This window comes from Brachionichthys hirsutus, chromosome 17, assembly GCF_040956055.1.
Source record: "Brachionichthys hirsutus isolate HB-005 chromosome 17, CSIRO-AGI_Bhir_v1, whole genome shotgun sequence".
NCBI lineage: Eukaryota > Metazoa > Chordata > Actinopteri > Lophiiformes > Brachionichthyidae > Brachionichthys > Brachionichthys hirsutus.
The window spans coordinates 9,787,646-9,805,329 of NC_090913.1; the positions used below are offsets into that span (position 1 = coordinate 9,787,646).

General features: G+C 50.8%; 1 protein-coding gene across 1 annotated transcript in view; it reads right to left on the reverse strand.

Moving 5' to 3' along the window:
- Nucleotides 1-448: 448 nt before the first annotated feature.
- znf827 (zinc finger protein 827) overlaps nt 449-17,684 on the reverse strand; it is a 25,843-nt gene continuing 8,607 nt past the window's right edge. Inside the window, 9 exon segments of the mRNA XM_068751050.1 lie at nt 449-1,433; nt 3,150-3,327; nt 4,042-4,251; nt 6,548-6,714; nt 7,349-7,520; nt 8,509-8,646; nt 11,681-11,781; nt 11,915-11,969; nt 13,800-14,081. Coding sequence (XP_068607151.1) covers nt 449-1,433; nt 3,150-3,327; nt 4,042-4,251; nt 6,548-6,714; nt 7,349-7,520; nt 8,509-8,646; nt 11,681-11,781; nt 11,915-11,969; nt 13,800-14,081 — 2,288 coding nt within the window.

Consider the following 17,684-nt stretch of genomic DNA (forward strand, 5'->3'; position numbering starts at 1 on the left):
CAAAAATGCACGAAAATGGAGCACTTGCAAGTTTTCTTTTGCCTTTTTAACGACTTTTTATCTCGTCAAACGACTCAAGAAATATATCTATAAAACTGAGAGACATTAGCTTCCTCAGGTAATGCAACCGAGTCCGGCTCATTCAGACATTTAAAAACATAAAAGAAAGAAAGAGGGGACCCCCCCCCCCCCCAAAATAGTATTTGAAGCAGTATTTCAATTTATAGAACTGATAAGAAAAGCAGCTTTCTGATATAAATGCATTTTTAGCATGTACAGCCTTTTTTCTCGTATAAATGTTTTGTTTCTATTCTACTGTTTCTGGAGTCCAGCTCATCCTGCTGGTCCGATTGGAAAAGACGTCGCTCCCGCCGCAGCGGACCGAGCGCCACGCCGCCGTCCGAGGACCGAGGGGAAAGAGCGAGGAGAGGAGGCGGGGGGGGCGAGGTCAAACAGTCTTGGCCCTCTCCATCAGTCCCAGGTAGGCCAGGAAGGAGTGTTTGTGGGGGGTGGGCGAGGGTGGCGAGCAGGAGGGGGACGCCGAGATCGGGGAGAAGAGGAGCGGAGACGTGGCGGGCCGCCATCTGGAGGGGAGGTGCGAGTGGAATGTGAAGCGGCTGCTGTGGGTCACCAGGGTGGTGAGGGGGGTGAGGTGCGCCCGGTCGCAGTTCCTGTACTGCTCAAACACATGGTGGGAGGAGGCGGGTAAAAGGGAGGGGCCGCCGCCGCCGCTGCCGTTAGCGCCGACCAGGCGGCGCAGGGCGCCGGCGGAGCCCTGCTGGTAGGACCTGCCCAGCGTGAGCGACAGGGCGACGGACTGGAGCGCCTGGGACGCCGTCAGACTCATGAGGGGGCTGTTGCTCCCACTCCCTCCGCTGCTCCACCCACCCCCCCCGCCGAACAGCAGGCTCTTCGACGACGACGACGACGACGAGCCCCCCGTCTGTGGCGGCGGCTCCTCTTCTCCTGCTTCATCATCGTCCTCCTCCTCCTCCACCACGCCTCCACCCGATCCACCCCCTCCTCCGCTCTGATGCTTCTTGAGGTGGCGGCTGAAGACGAAGGGGTGCGCGGTGGTGAAAGGGCACCCCCGGCAGCCGAAGGTCTGACGCGGCGCGTGCTTCAGCTTCTTGTGCAGCTTGAGGTTGTCCTTGCGCTTGCAGCTGTAAGAGCAGCGGTCGCAGTGGAAGGGCCGCTCGCCCGTGTGCACGCGCACGTGCTCGATCAGCTTATTGGCCGTCTTGGACAAGTAGCCACACTGCTCACACTTGTAGTGGTTGCCCAGGCGGTGCCCGCGCACGTGGGCCTCCAATGAGGCCTGGTCGGGCCACAGTCCCTGGCAGATGCGGCAGCGGTACTCCATCTTACAGTGCGTCTTAAGGTGGCACTCCATGGCCGCTGGACGATTGGTGGAGTAGATGCAGAAAGGGCACCTGGGTAATGCGACAACAGGGGAGGAGAGGGGGGGGGGGGGGGAGGAGAACACACAGAGGAGCCGTTAAAGGCGCAGTGCAGATTCCAAACCACAAAACATACCTTGAAATTTTAGATTGCAAAAGGATGAAAAGGAGAAGGACATGTAAAGAGTGTGTGTGTGTGTGTGTGTGCTGGTATGTGTGGTAGTTTAATGGAAGGAGAGCTGAAGTGAACAGGTATATGTGTGTGCGTGGAGGAGGAGGGGGGGCTGGAGAAAAGATCGGAGCAGAAGGACATGAAGGGAAATGAAGGAATGGAGTGGCACTTACATTTAAATAGCACCTTTCATCTGCTCTGGGCCCCAAAGCGCTTCACAAACCCTGCAGAACAGAATCACCTCAGAAAAGAACCTCGAAATATTCACTCGCTACAAAACTCCTACAGTTCCACAAACACGCCACATTGCTCGAGTGTAGAAAACGAAGGCGCACGGGGTCCAGAAAAAAAAACTGAGGAAGGAAGGAGGGTCAGAAAACGTGGGCAACAGAAGTTTACTGACGACTTGTTAGCCCTTAAGTTCCGTTCATTCTTTCCACGCCGGTTCGGCTAAACTCCGCCTCCATCTGGAAACAACTGGAAACAAACGGAAACAAACGTGGCGGTTCGAACCTGAACTGAAAATATTTCGTTGGGACAAACGTTGTGTTTTAACAAATAGCAAAGAAGGTCCTTCTTTCCAGAATCCAAATGCTGCTTTACGATTTCCTCTAGCTAGCGGCAACGCCTGAAGATGGAGCCTGACAGCGAACTTTAACTTCAACTTCCTCTTTAACTTTTACAGAAATGCGGCGATATTTACTAATATCTGACGTCCCAACTGCACTCGGCTGCACAGAAACAAAAAAGGGATGCAGAATAGATCTCCGATTGCGACAAGATGAGGCAAATCACCGTAATGACAATCGATGGTTGTCAACATGCACACACGGAGCAATGGGAGCGGCCGGAAAGCAAAAGAAACATGGCATGTGTGTTACTTGAAATGAAAAAAACTAAACATTTATGCAAATGAGGTGTTGGACGTTCATCCCGATCGATAGCTGCCAAAAACGGCGACGCCGGAATTTGATTTTGTGTCACGCCGTTATTGTGATAAACAGCATAAACTGAACCGCGTGGGACGGGGGGGGGGTCAGGGTGTGGTCGCTCGACATAAACGATAGGTCACGTTTCTGGCGTGCAGGTTTCATCAGATATTGTTTATTTTTGTGTGTCTGCACAAACAAATCCCAGAGGCAAAGCCTGTTTACATCTCCTTTCGCTCTTTCGCAGGCGCCGCAGATCCAGAGACCGCATGCCCGACCCCCCAGCCAGCCGGGAGGGGCTGTCGGGGCGAACCGCAGCATCCGGATCACGCGAGACGCCGACGGCAGATGAAGCTAACCGATTAAAGCCGCGCGGTCGGATGCGATCTCCAGATCCTGACTCGGTGTTTCTGCCACGTGATGAAAGTTTAACACGCGTGATCGTCTAGTGAAACCGGCGAGAGATGGCGGGGGGGGGGGTTGATCTTTGGAGCCAAATCGAAACAGGAAGCAAAGCGGCGCGCTGATGGCGTAGGTCTATGGATGCGTACGGATGGCGTGTGCTTTGGTGTAGCAGTGGAATAAAAGGGTGAGGGAGGGGAAGGACGGGCAGAGTTAGGAGCCTCTGTCTGTACTTGCTTTCCTTACTTGAGCCCTCCGGAGGGGACGGCGTGGCACTTCTTGTGCTCCAGCAGCTGCTCTGGCGTCTTGAGGAACTTGTGGCAGACGTCGCACTCGAACATTCGCGCGATGAGGTGGATCTGGAGGTGCCGATCGTACATGCTGCGGGTCTTGCACACGAAATTGCAGAAGACGCACTCGAAGCCTGAGGGGGAGGGTTAGAAGAGAGGCGGGTGAAGAACGTGCGGATCGGCAAGACCGGAACGTCGGAGCGGCGGGAGAAACGAGGGACAGATCGAGGTCAAACCAAAGGACGGTCACGTTTTTGGGATTATATAAATGAGGAACCCCCCCCCCCCGGATGGCTGCTTTCACAGAGTGAGCAGTGCTCCTCCTGATCAGCAGGAAGAACAGCGGAGACGAGGTCGCTTACAAGCAGGTCCATCATTAAATGAACGAAGTCAATGTGTCATTTCTGACTCCAGAACCCGTTTGTTCAGAGTGAATGTGCATTTCTAAGTGACAAAAGTACTAATGAATGATCCCTCGTCTGCTTGACGCCGCCGCCCAGCGAGAGCGGCGTTCTGACAAAAGACATTTTTAATCTTGTAAAGATCCAAAAGACGACGGTAATTATACTTTGATGCCTTTTAAAAACTGAAAACTGAGTTTCTCTCGCCGCTTGTTACGATGAGGGACGAACATCAAGACACAATCTGGTTCATTTTTGTGATTCTATGTTTTGTTTTTTCTGCGAGCTTCTTACTGACTTTAGGTAGGCCGAGGGGGGGGGGGGGGGGGCAATAAGTGCATCAATTCAGCCACTTTGGAATCCTCATTCCATGACAGTCGGCAGGTTACATAAAAATAGTTTTCGGAGGCTTTTATTTTGGCGGGAGTAATTCCAACGACCCCTTGCCTTTGTCAGGCTTGTCCTCGGCTCCTGACCCTGAGTGGCTCCCGGTGCTGGACTGGTTCCCTGCCGAGGGGGCGGGGGCGAGCAGGCCCCTGAGTTCTTCGTTACCGTGGGCGACGTCTCCGCCCTCGGAGCTGTTGAGTGAATCGCTGAGGGCCGAGAGAGACGACGAGGTGCTCTTGGTCTCGCTGAGGGGGCTCCTTGAGTTGAGACCTGGCAGGATACAGAAGGGACAGATCTTTACGGCCGGCACTGAAGGCAACGTTGGAGGAAATCCGTACTAGAGGAAGCATTCATGGCGACGTTATACCAGCAGGCAGCCCTCCGCCCACGGCGAGAACCTGCTGCCAGTCAAATCAAGATGCTTTTATTGATCGCTCTCAATTCGCGGGACAGAGGGAGGGAAGAGGAGAGCGGGTCATGGCCGAAGGAGCTAAGATGATGGGAGCGTCGCACGCAGGGCACGGCTTAACAAAGGGCCTTCACTCAGGAGGGAGGAAGAGGAGGGAGGCTGCACCGATCATGAAATGGCTGATTTATCTTTTTAGGAGGAAGACGGTTGCAAATATGTTCACACACGCGCGCGCACACACACACACACACACACACACACACACACACACACACACACACACACACACACACACACACAGCGCACGAAGACGAACAGAGCAAAAGACGACGTTATTAATTGCCTTCAAAGGAATCTAAATATACCAGGGTCATTCTAGGCGGCGTTTTGAATACAGCGCTGAAGCGGTTTGAGGAAGCTTTTATCTCCTCCTCTGCAGTATTTAACATACACTTGCCTCCTCTTAGAGCATCTGAAAAGGATAATGCTACAGAACGTAAGCGACGGGGGGGGACCAACTGCTTCACCAGGGGGAGTCCCGTCTTCACAAGGAGTCATCTTGAGCTGGGGCTCCCTGCTGAGCTCAGCCAGCTCCTCTCCTGCACATCCACACAGTTGACCTGACAACCAGCTCGTTTTCTTTTTCAGGTCTCCGGGATTCAACTGACACCTTATTCTCCGAGGTGCAGACGCTTGAACAAACAGGGGCCGGACCAATTAAAGCCGTCTGGCGTGGGGCATGGCGCGGGGCGGGGCGCGTAGAGCGGCGTGAGGGGACTCTCCCGTACTCGTGCATGCTTGCTGATGGCGTCCATCTTGTGCGGGACTGAGATAAATGCCAAGTCGGGTTGAGGGCCAGGGTGGCATCGTAAACCCGCCTCATCTCCAGAGGACCCAAGGCCTATCGATTCCCCCCCCCCCCCTCAAGCACGATAAGGGCCAACCTTCTGAGATAAACAAGGCTACTGTGGCCTCTGAAAGACCCTTCAGTAGTCTATCTCACCCTCACACACACACACACACACACACACACACACACACACACACACACACACACTAGTACAACGAAAGAAGAGCAAAACATCAGCAATAAAACTGGACAAAGCGGTTTTAGACAAAAACACTCGTGTCGACCGTCGGGGTTCACACAGCAGGTTTATAAATCCGCCGCAGGCCGGCCGGAGGAGGCCCGTGTGTGAAACCCGGCGCCGCGCCGCTGCCTTTTCTTTCAGCACCCTCCGAACTGGGCCAGGACTACATCTTTAAACCATCTCGGGTGATTTCCTCTCACACACAGCAAAGATCCAGGAGGCTCCAGCGCGGCCTGCGAGCGATCAGACAGCGATTCGGGTTTTATTTCACCGGTTCGGTACCCCGACCGGATCTGAAAGGCCGTCATCCTTCAGTCGGCACAGAATGAGCTGTAAAACACCCAGGAAATGTGTGTGTGTGTGTGTGTTTGTGTGTGTGAGCTTGTTTTCATCTTCCCCTTTCAGCTCTTTGTGTAAATAGTTTCCCCGTCTGTCTCGCGTTGAGGCCGAGAGGCGGGGTCAAGTCTAGGATGCTTTTGTCAGAACCGGACTACGGAGCTCTCAGCGTTAATGATGAGAGGAAGCGATGTGGCGAAGTGATCAGCTAACGCCATTTACAGGCTAATCCTGAGTGCCGCGTGAGCGAGTGGGATGAATGCAGTCGGATGGCGTTTATGATCCGTCACCTCCTTGTTGTCAGAGAATGGACGGATTATTATTAGCATTTAAAAAGATGCAAGTCTCAAAAAAAAAAAAAAAACAACAACCTTGAAGCTGAATGTCAGGTCGTCATCCGTTTTAATTTTAAACCCGATGTGTTGAGTGCAGAGCCAAAACAATAGAGAAATGTGTCACTGCCCCGAGTACTGCGCTGCGATTCTATTCTGAGCTGTGAAGGAGCGCCACAGTGCGCACGCTGCCACCCACTCCCAACATGCGAGAACCATTCTGAAAATGAACTCCATAAATCATCTTTCCCCGGGTCCGGTACTTTCACCTGCAGAACCGCGCTCACGCAGAAAAAAAAAACGAGCCGGCGCGATTCATTAGCGAGTCGGGAAAAGGAAAAAGTGATCGATTCACGGTTCAAGCGAGAAAAAGGGGGAACGTTCTCGGGATTCCGTACCTGCATGCCCAGTACTAATGTGGTTCTTCATGTCGCTCTCCTCCATGCAGGCGTAGTCACAGACGCTGCAGCAGAGGGAGAACATCCACTGCTCCTTGTCCACATGGAGCGACATGTGGCTGACAAAATGGGCGTTCAGCTCCGTCTGGAAATCGCACACATGGCAGCTGGACGGAGGACAGAGAGGAAGAGGACGGGAGACGGCAGAGATGGCACGGGGAGACTCGTCAGCTTTAGTGTTATATCATGTCTGCATAAATGAATAAAGTGCCAGTTGGTGGTTTTTGCATTTTCTTTTGCTGAGAGTTCGTCGAGAAGATTGAGATCCAAGATTTTCTGGATGATAGATATAAAGCTACAGCTAGGAGACAGTTAGCTTAGCATTAAGACTTATTAATAAGTATATGGTAGCATCTCTAAAGGATACATTAAAATATCTATTCTTGTAATCAATAAATCCTGCTGCTCACCGGAACTGACTAAGAGATTGACAGCAGCGTGTTTTACCGCCCCCTGCTGGACTGGAGGGCGTAGAGCTTACTGATTTTCAGACTGACTTAACACTACAGGAATTTAACTAGCACCTGGGAATATCAATTTCATATACCAACGTACAAAATTCTCATTAATTACTGAGTTTTTTTTTTTTTAACTTCTAAAGAAAGGCTAGCTCTCCAGTCCAGGTAAGCTAAGAAAAAATATGTAACCGGGAGCAGCAGACGCAGATCAATACACAGAGGCGACATCATCTGGCGTTGGCCTGAGACATCGATCAGTTGTGCGTCGGCGTGCCATCGCTACCTGTAGTAGTAGGGGCAGTTCCTGCGCTCTGCAGAGTCGGCTATAACAGCACTGACGATCTGCTCGGCGTCCGTGTTCACCAGCTTGACCGAGTGGATGGTCAGGTGCTGATTGAGGTTGGCCCTGCACTTGGCTGCGTAAGGACACAGGTGACACTTGTACTTCCTCTCTTCTGCAACAAAACACACACAAACACGAGACCTCTCGTTACTCTAAATATTATCTCGGATTATATCTCAATTAAGTCGGAGTCACTCTCAGAACCTTGATTTGACACGAGGCTTACAACCCCCCCCGATGCAACGCAAAGGAAAAGAAAAGCAAGACGCCCTGAGACGTCTGACAAAAGCTAACCTTCGGGGGGGGAGGTGCCTGAATATTCCTCTGGGTGCTACGACATGGTGAAAATATGAAGTTGTCAACAGGATAAGATACAAAAAAAAAAATCTTTAAGCCCATCAAATCATCATGACAACACCCCCCCCCCCCCCTCTCACATACAAACACACACCATTTGCCCTAAGGACATGAAGCCAGGCAACCTTTATGTCGCCGGGGAAACCAAAAAGACCATCACAATGACATATGCCCCTGCTTCTGCTCTCTGTGGTGTGGCCAAGCTGTTCACAGCCAACACTCTCAGATGGTGTGTGTGTGTGTCGTGCAGTGTGTGGTGCAGTGTGTGCACACACACAATGTGAGAGCATGTCCAATTGTGTGGGGGGGCAGTTGGTACACGAGTCTCCATTTGTGCATCAAGTGATTAAGTCTGAAGATTGCATCCTAATCCAGGTTTTAATTTGCTTTAAATATTAATATTCAAACGAGATACTTTTCTATTGATGACCTGAGAGAGATCGAGAGGGAGGAGAAGAATGGACCGATATGGCCGAGTGCGTAAACATCGAAATCAGGACACGAGGGAGTATACGGCTCCTTCCTGAGGACGTCCCCAGAGTCCACGAGTGTTAGTTTAGCCTTGTAGTTGGGTAATTAGATGGCCAGTTTTCCCTTTGATCCCTTTAAAGGAAGGGTAATCTAGTCTAGTAAGCCTTATTTACTGTATGCAGCACACACAAAAAAAAAAACATTACCAAATGCATGCAAAGGTAGTTGCACATACGCCGACGACGTCGCCGTATGTGTGCGAGTTCATTCACCTGTGTGTAGGGACAGATGTCTGGAGAGCGTCTGCTGTCTACCAAACACCTTGCCACAGACGGGACAGGGGAAGAGCTGTTCGTTTATCCTCCACCGGGCCATCCCGTTTCCCGGTTCGCCGCCATCCTTTTCCAAGTCTGTCAAATAAAATGAAAAATAAAAACACGAGAAGCCATTCAGCGTCGACACAAATCGGCCACAGATCGGTGCCATGAAAGTTTTGTTTTCCTTCACTAGAAAGAATGTTGGCAGGAAACAAGGAGCGTTTATAACAAGTGTATAACAGCGGTAGAATAAAGGAGAGGGTCCATCTTCCGTTCATATACACACGAAGGAATACCATGAAGAATGCTCCTGTGCTTTATGACCGTTTGATCAGAAGATTGACCGACTCATCTGTTCACTCCACGTGAAGCCGCAGTCAGCAGCCAGTTAGCTTTGCTTAGCACAAACGCTACAAATAAGGGAGAACGTGGCAGCAGCCTAAAAGGTGCACGCAGGTGTATTTTTGAACTGTGGGGAGAGCAAGGCGAGCCGTTTCGGTGCACAGCTGAAGCGTCAGCATCACCTCTCAATCTCCACCTCTCGGCCCGCTGTGTGAAGCCATCTGGGGAGGCGTGTCTGTGTTTGTAATTTCTTTATTATTCTTATCATTTTGCTGTGAATCAATGTCTGATATTGGAGCTTGCAGCCCCCCCCCCCCCCCTCACCAATAACAATGCATTTAAACCAGATTTACACTGTTGTCTCTGCCTCCAGCCCAAGACCTGAAAATCACCTTCAAGATCAAATGGGCCCAAGAGAAAGACAAAATAAGAATGAGACGCACACCTCAACCCTTTATGGGTCCCTCACTGAAAGATTTTTAAATTCAAAAATTCAAACTTCGAGTGTTATAATGGGGCAACAAAAATGATTTTTGATAGAATCAGAAGAATTTAAGCACCTGCTTTCTATTTAACTTCACCAAGTGAATAGGGCCAACAAATAATTCACCAGGTGGTGCTTTTGTAAACGTGCTTCTATGAAGTCGGCAGAGGAAGCCTGGATTTTAACACCCTCCGTCTACTCGGTGAGGAAAATACGACGCAGAGTCTGACCTTGACCAAAGGCCTTTTATTCGTTAGAATATAGAAATATTCTTTAACTGATTGAGTTCCTTGACTGCGTTTTCTTAAACATCACATAATGGAGCTTATTGAAATCAAGTTCTACCATTAAGTAACTTTTATTTATTTATGAGTTTAATTTCTGGGCGGCGCTGTGGCATTGCCAAAGGAGAATTGCACCTCTTCTCTCCTCACAGAAATAAATGCCATTTCAGGGTTTTCAGGCGATTTGATTTCTTTGTCGGACCAATATTAAATAGCCGTCTCTTCCTCTTCCCGTCTGTTTGGCACAACTCATACCCTCTAGTTTTCTTGTTTAATTCATTGCTGGTGACCAAACTGGGATTCATTTTGTTGAGGAAAAATGCTAAACGACAAGTTGCTGCTTTTGTTAATGCCTTTTATCCTTTCATCTGCAGACCTCTCTGCTGCAGAGTGTTTGTCCGAGTGTGTCCCACACCCAGATGTGAGTGTTACAGCCGCAGACGCGAGATACGACCTACGACTTCCTGCGTTAGCTGAAATCTGCTTCTTCGATCAGCTGTCCGCAACTTCCTTTCTCCAAATTCGCGGCCTTGTGTGTCCAATTTCGGAGAATCTTAGATCTTTGTCTTGGACTTCCGGCGTCGGCTCAGAACATAAAAGAATTAAACTCAGAAGTTTAAACAAGGGAATCCTCTGGTCGGTGCAGCAGCTCCGGGCCGCGACCCGGCAGACGCATTGACGATTAAGCCAGTTTAGGGAGTGGCACGGCCCTCGAAGTGCTCAGTGGTTTAATTAGCACGATTAGAGACGGAATGGAAAAATGAAAACAAGAAATGAAGGATGGTTCTAGGCCCCAGAGTGGCGGAAAAGGTCATAACCGCCAGAGGTCACCTTCCATATCACAGAAACTCCTTCTCAGCTATTGGGTCATTCTTGGTTTAAGGATTGTCCACACGTTTATAAAGAACAAGCCCTCCAGCATTTTCTTTTTTTTTATTCAGTAAAATATGTTTTTATTGTCGATTACGTTTTAAAAGTACAAGTTATTTCTAAGTTTTTGGTTTACTCCCATGTAAGGTGAGAAACCAACTGAATACGACGACGAGAAAAAGGCTTTTCCAAAAGCCCAACAAACCTCGGAGAGGAGAATGAGTGAAAGGGAATTAAGAGCAGGCGTAAACAGGCACATGTGCAGCAGCAAAAAAGACCGAAACTGTACAACAATAAAAGAGCGAGCAGCAGCGGCTGGATCCAAAGCTTAAACACACAGGGGGGGGCGCAGAGGTGGGGTGGGCGAATTAACTTTCAGGACACTCTTGACACTCAGAAGCCAATCAGATTTTCATTAAATGGCAGAGGGACAGGCAAAGCTGGCACAAGCTAATTAACCTCTAGATCTCTCACTGCCAAAGCAACATGGAGGGAAGTTCAGGGATGCCAGAGAAGAGGGGAGGCCAGGGAGATGGGGAAGAGGGGCGCTGCCCTGGGTCGAGGCTTCCACTTCAGGTGGGGGGGGGGGGGGGTTAGTACAGAAAGGTTGGATGGGGCTCGAAATAGGAGCGATCACGTAACGATGGAGGTGCTTAAGTCGGATGTGTCCTTGTGGCTGCGTATTCGGATTTAAAAGGGGTTCCTCGTCCGCAGCAAAATGTCGAGTGGCTCTATAAAGCCTGGGCGGGGGGGGGCTGAGTGTGCATGAATGCATGCACAGCGTGTGCGCCGTATGTATGATGAGCATCTCTGCCTAATGAATAGCAGCATTTATAAACGCTACAGCCAGAAGAACTGTCCTTGGAGCTACGGGACAATGAATGATGCAGCAGCGTCGGCCTCTGTCCGTTACGCTCCCGGTTGGTAGCCTTTGTGATCAATGCTCAAACTGGCAACCGTTTAGATGCTGCGGCATGCATGTACTCATCTGCACGTGATTCCAGGCATTAATTCTGCCTAGAAGATGACCGAAGACTTTAACTGACCGTTAAACCGGCGACCGTTCATTCTGCGCCTGCCGCACAGCGCTAGCATCGATACGTCGACTACGGCACGGATCGTTTGCGCGTTCTCACACGCATCTTACCATGAAATGCTGCCCTGGTGGAAGAGCTGGCCTCTGCAGGGGACGAGCTCTTGGAGCGCGAGTTAAGGGGTGATTGTCTGAAGCACTCGTCCAGGAAGGGACTGAAACATGGACACGGGACAACCGAACAGTTACGCGTCTGCCGCGGCGCCGAACGGCATGTTTTTAGAGTCTATGCTGACGTTGAGATCAACATATTCATATCTACATCTGAGAAGAACAGGCAGGACTCACCTGTTTATTCCCACCATGTTGTTGTCCTTGTGGTTGTTGGACTTGCTGACTTTTTCTGAAAAGGCAATGAAATAAAATTAAATCATTGTGTATCGTCACATTAAAAAAAAAAATATATATATATATATATTATTGTACAATCTATTTACTTTCAGATTTGCAATCCGTTTTCAATTATGAATGCTAATTAGCATCCTCTAATACCGCCCTGAAAACTGAAAACAAATATTATGTGTGTATTGAAACATATCCCTTGCTAGTAAAGTAAAGTGAAGGTTTGCTATTGCTAGGGGGGGGGGGGGGGGGGGGCAGCGGCCATCTGGAGGAGTGGGAGTCTCGGGCGGTGGCCTGCTGATCTATGGACCTGAAGTTTGGCCTGACAGCACCAGCACAAAAAGAGTTAGAAAAGGATCCACGTGGCGAGTGAGATTTGCATTAGGCTACGCAGATGGCACATATGCGTTTGTGTACAGCTGCACAAAAACACACCGAAAAACACCTTTACCCACTTCCGAGTACTTGTACAAAGAAGAATCTAAAAACTGCCAATAACTCCACTGATACCTGCTGAATCTCCTGCAGCCGCGACTATTTTCCTGCTGGCACCGAAGGAGCATCGTAGCTTTACGATCATGATATCGTCTACAATCGATCAAGAGTCTGCAGCGTGTGGAGGCAGACGGCGTCCGAGTAAACGCCGCACGCCAACGAATCAGGCTTCGGTACCTGTTCTGTACGACTCGGCCGTCCGATTCCAATTCATCCCAGAGCGTCTTGAATACGAAAAGGGCTTTTCAAGTGGCAACTGAAGGGACGGCTATTAAATCAGACGTTGGCGCCGCTTGCCGTCTTTGAGGATTTCAGCGTTCAGCTGTAGAACCGTTTACACCGAACGCCCGAGAATGCAGCCGTACGGCACGCGTCCGTGTTTCAAGGCGACGCGATGGAGTGAATTTCAAAGCTGCGACCGTCTTCGTGTTCACAGCGACCTTGCAGCTGATGCGTCTCAGGTCCCGCCGCTCTGGGTAATTCATATTGATTGCTCATTGTGTGACGGCGGCCCACTGGATCCCAGTCCCCGCTGCATTCAAGCCCGGTTCTGAGGGGTAGGATCGGGCTGACGATGCCGCGGCCTCTGTGGGTGGGCATACCGTGTAGCCCCCCCCCCAACAACCCTTAACACCCCACTCCGTCACACCGCTTGCCAAGGACAGAGGTCTCTTTCCACGTTACCATGGAGATTGCGCACGAGAGAAACGTAAAGGCAGGGAGGGGAAGTGCAGGAGAGAGAGAGTGTGTGTGCAGCCAAGTGTGCTTGATCCGGCATGTCTAAAAATTAGTCGGGGGGGGGGGGTAGAGGAGAGGTAGGAGGGAAGATGGGGGCATTTGTGGAGACACCGCTCCCCATGGGGCTTTGTGTGTGTGTGTGTAAAGGTGTGCATGCAAGAATGTGTGTGGAAGAAAGACGCTCAACGTGTGAATTTGTGCAAGAGCAAGTGGAGAAAAGGTTTTTACACATGCTTGTTTTTTTTTTCTTTTCTGTACGGCATCTAAGCGAAGACATCCCAGGAGGGACGGACCCGGCGTCTCAGTGCAGGAGGACACACCTCCTCACGGCCACTGTTCTCCGAGAGGCCGTGATTCCGCCTCATGGCTCTGCCTTAATCTAAGAACACACGCAGCTGTCTGTTGTTTCAACGTCACTCTCAGGGCAACGCAGGGAAGAAGCAGCAACTCGTCAGACGTCCTTGACTTCAAGACGGAGCCGGTAGAGAACCTTTTGCAAACTTCATGATGGGGGGGAGGGGGGGGGGGTAGCATGTATTCCTGTGTGTGCATGCTGTGGGCCTATCGCCGCGTAGAGAACGGCGCACACCTGACATACCTGACAGCTTGAACAGCAGCTCAGAGGCCATTTTGACCGATATGTCTTGCGAGAAGAGATCTTTCTGTGGGCGGCCCAGCGTCTCCGGGAGGTCGCCCATCGGCTCGCGCTTCTCGCGCGCCCCTAAAGTGCTGAAGGCCGGCAGGTGAGAGGCAGACGGGGCGAGTTCTGCGGCGGGTGGGTCCACTTCCATGGGCTCTGCCTTCACTTTCACCTTCTGGTGCTGGGCGTCTTTGTTGTTCTCTGCAGCAGATAATCAAACAAGAACGTGGTCACATACTTCTGGGTGCAAAGAGCATTTGCTAATTAACACAAAGGAAACAAAAAGCAAAATTAAAAACAAGGATGTTAATTCAGCATCCGGGAAGATTCTGCATGAGGAGAATCGTGAAGTAGAGAAATCCAAATATCAGTCAAAACTAAGAGCGGCGCGCCACTGAACTGGAGTTGAGCCGGCCGGCATCTTGCTACGTAATTATTAGGGCACGAGGCCATCCGGAGGTCAGGCTCTCGCTTGGGGGCTCCAGCAGCTCATGCAGCAAACAGGAAAGACGCTGAAACAGTTTGCCTGCTAACTAAGAAACAAAGACTGTGTGTCTATAATAACTGTTGGACATGTAGTAAGTGTCCCTGCTTGGACGTGCAGTAAGTGTCCCCGCTTGGAGGCTTTTCGGCACACAACGGCCTCGGCCGGGTAAAAACAGCCGTCGAGTCGCCTTTCGTAAAAAAGTTCAAAAAAGATGAGGTGAAGAACGGAGGCTAAAATATTTCTAATGGCATTTTGTTTGGAATGTTCCGAGCGCTTGTGCAGAATTCAAACATAGGAAAGTATTAAAAGGGAACCGGGGAGGGAAATATGTCCTCAATGCAGAGCTATTCCGTTGATTCTCCAACGGCCTGCACGGCTAACATTTACTGGATTGAACTGCGGCGATAGAAGTACGAGCTTCACTGTTGTACGTGGAAAAGCATTTAAATATATACCAGAACAACGGAGGGAAGAAACCTTGCTTGAACTTGGTTTCATATCTATAAATTCAAGGCGTCTCGTGTTTGAACTGCAGCCATGGCCGGAGGAAGCGTCTCGGCGAGAGACAAGGCGGCGCAGCGGGTCCGACGCCGCACCGCTGACATGACAACTCAGAACGATTATAGGATGGATGAATTTGGCAGGGCATCAGGGGCAGTGGGAAGGGGGGAGGGAGGTTACAGCAGGGGGGGGGTATAAGACAGTAACCCTGCCACCCCTCCCCTCCTCTCTCCAGCGAGGACCGGATCTGTGTAGACGCTCGTCAACAGTACGGACTGCGTCGGCGTTAGCTTCCTCTCTGAGGTCCAGGTGTCTGGTTTGGTGGTCGCAGTCAGCAGTCAGGGGGGGGGGGGGGGGGGGGCGCACCGACAACCATCAGCTCCCGCTAATCCCTTAATCAGGTGGCCGGAGTTGGCCAAAGGCAACCTCGGAGAAGCTGCTGGCGGGGCAGAGAGGAGGCGGAGAGAGACAGGAGGGCCAAAGGGGGGGGGGGTGGCACCGCGCTGTGAGGGTCAACCAAGGGACATGCAGGCTTCCATCACTGGATCAGCACCCTAACAACGGAGGCTGAGTGGGATGCTGCACTGTAAAAAACACACGCACAGCTGCTGTCCCGTGCACCGCAGGGCAGGACGTAGACGGGACACAAGAGTCCCACAGAGTCGCATGTCCAGAGGGGACATACTTCAGCTCTAACGGCGATCTGTGGTTTCTTGATCTTGATCCCAAAGCTCCAGGTTCATACAGTGAAACTGGAGAGTTTTCTCTGTCCCTCCAAGGTCCGAACTGCTGCTCACTAGTCGTTCACTAGCAACCACCAAAGCTGCGACGCATTCAGGCTAGCCCCCCCGTCTGTGATTTGGTCACCGGTCCGGTGGAAATGAAACTTTGACCTCGGGGGGGGTGTACATCGACCCGTTTTACTGAGAATGCACCCTCACAACCCCTGAAACAACACACTGACAGGAAATAGCCTCCTAATAGAGGTTTAACGCATGCTAAGCTATTTATTGCACCAGCGCGACGCACACAGCGAGGCAGACAGGAAGAGAGGCACGAGGAAGGGTAAACAGGAGGAAGAAATAGTCAAACAGCGGCAGGAAAAGAACACCTGAGGGTATGAGAGGAAAGAGGAGATGGGGGGGGGGGGGGGGGGAGTGGCTGGATCCTAAATGACAACCTCCCACCCCACCCCAATGATCCTATTCTACCCTTCTCCCTGCTCTGTTATGCCACATCTCTCTATCCCTGCCCCCCCCCATCACTCTTACTCTCTATCGCTCTATTCTCCTGCTCTCTGGCCGACCTGCTCAGACAGGGGTGAAGAGTTCAGGCGCTTCAAAGGCTGCAGTGTGGAGACTGCGTGTCATGTGGGAGCCACAGCAGCCTCGCCTGCAGACTTCACAGACAGCTGCTCCTGCAACTGATCCTCAACCCCCCCCCCCCACCCCGATGCTAGTCCACATTCGGATCCGATATAAAGCGGAGGAACGTTGGAGTGCGTCGGTGATTCTGTGAATTTTTACGTCCGCTTATGAAACTGGCCATCCAGGAAAAGAAGACAATTAGCAAGGAGGGGAAAGGGATGAATTCTGCATTTCTGTGACGGGAATCAGGCAGTGATGAAGAGAGGCAGAGACACGGAGGGGGGGGGAGGTCAGGGAGCGGTCACAGTGAGGGGGCATGACGAGGATGGTGAGAACAGTGAGGAGCTTAACATAAATACTGTACAGAAACGCCCCGCTGTGTCGTAGAGCCGGGAACGTCTGCTGCGATGGGCTTTAATTTAGCAAACAGAGCATCATTTCATGTGAGGATGGACGCAAGTAATTAACATTCGATTCACTTCCGAACTGAAAGGAGAAAGGCTGCAAACATTTTGAAACTACTGACGTATTCTTTTATGCGGTTCATATTCTCAGTTCTTCATAATCTCACAACTTTCTTCCAGAAGTGAAATAAAAAAAAGACGCTTCGGACTTCATTCATGTCCTTTTTAAAATGTGATTAATTTTCTACCGCTGGCCCGGCACGCCAGTGATGGGATGTCTTTTCCTCCGACGCCGTCTGTAGGAGTCGCTCAACGGCGTGTTTTTGGGTGATATTTAAATATTTGAACTTGAAGACTTGCATAAAGGACACGCCGTGATCCGCTGGTTTCCTCACGGAAACTGTACACAAGCAACCAGGGTGCTGTAAATAAACCCACACGGGTTTGATCATCTCCTTTAGTAACTTCTTCTGGAAAATAAATCCCCTTCACCTGCTCTGGCGTCCAGACAAAACCTAAAACGACTCCGTTATTCCACACATAACCATGTAGCGACACCGGCTAATGCTAAACCCTGATTTAAGTGGTGCCCAGAAAAAGGCCTGAGCTGTTTCTATAATAGCAATACATATAATAGCAATACAATACATGCTACTGTGTGACTGTACTTGTACTCTAACATTCTATCTAATAAATATATCATCATCATCATCATAAAAAAAAAAGATCAAGGTGAGACATTTCTTTCTTGTAAAATGTCCTCAACGGAGGTTTTGCTGCTAAGGAATGAGCTACAGCGACGCCGGTTGATGCTAGGTGGGCTGCACAGCTGTTAGCGGCACAATGCCTACCTTCCAGGGTACCCGCTAGCGCCCCGCGCCCCCTTCCCCCTCCCATCCCGTGACGCCATGCTCCCCTTTGCCCTGCAACACCAGCGCCCATCTGCTAAGACACGTTAGCCGCTGGCACCGGGGGCTATTTAGCCCAGAGTAATTAGCCCCCAGACAGCCCCGGCAGCCTGGTTTTAAACAGATGCGGGGGAGGTAGCGCTAACCAATGCCTGATAAGGAAGAGAAGGGGGGGG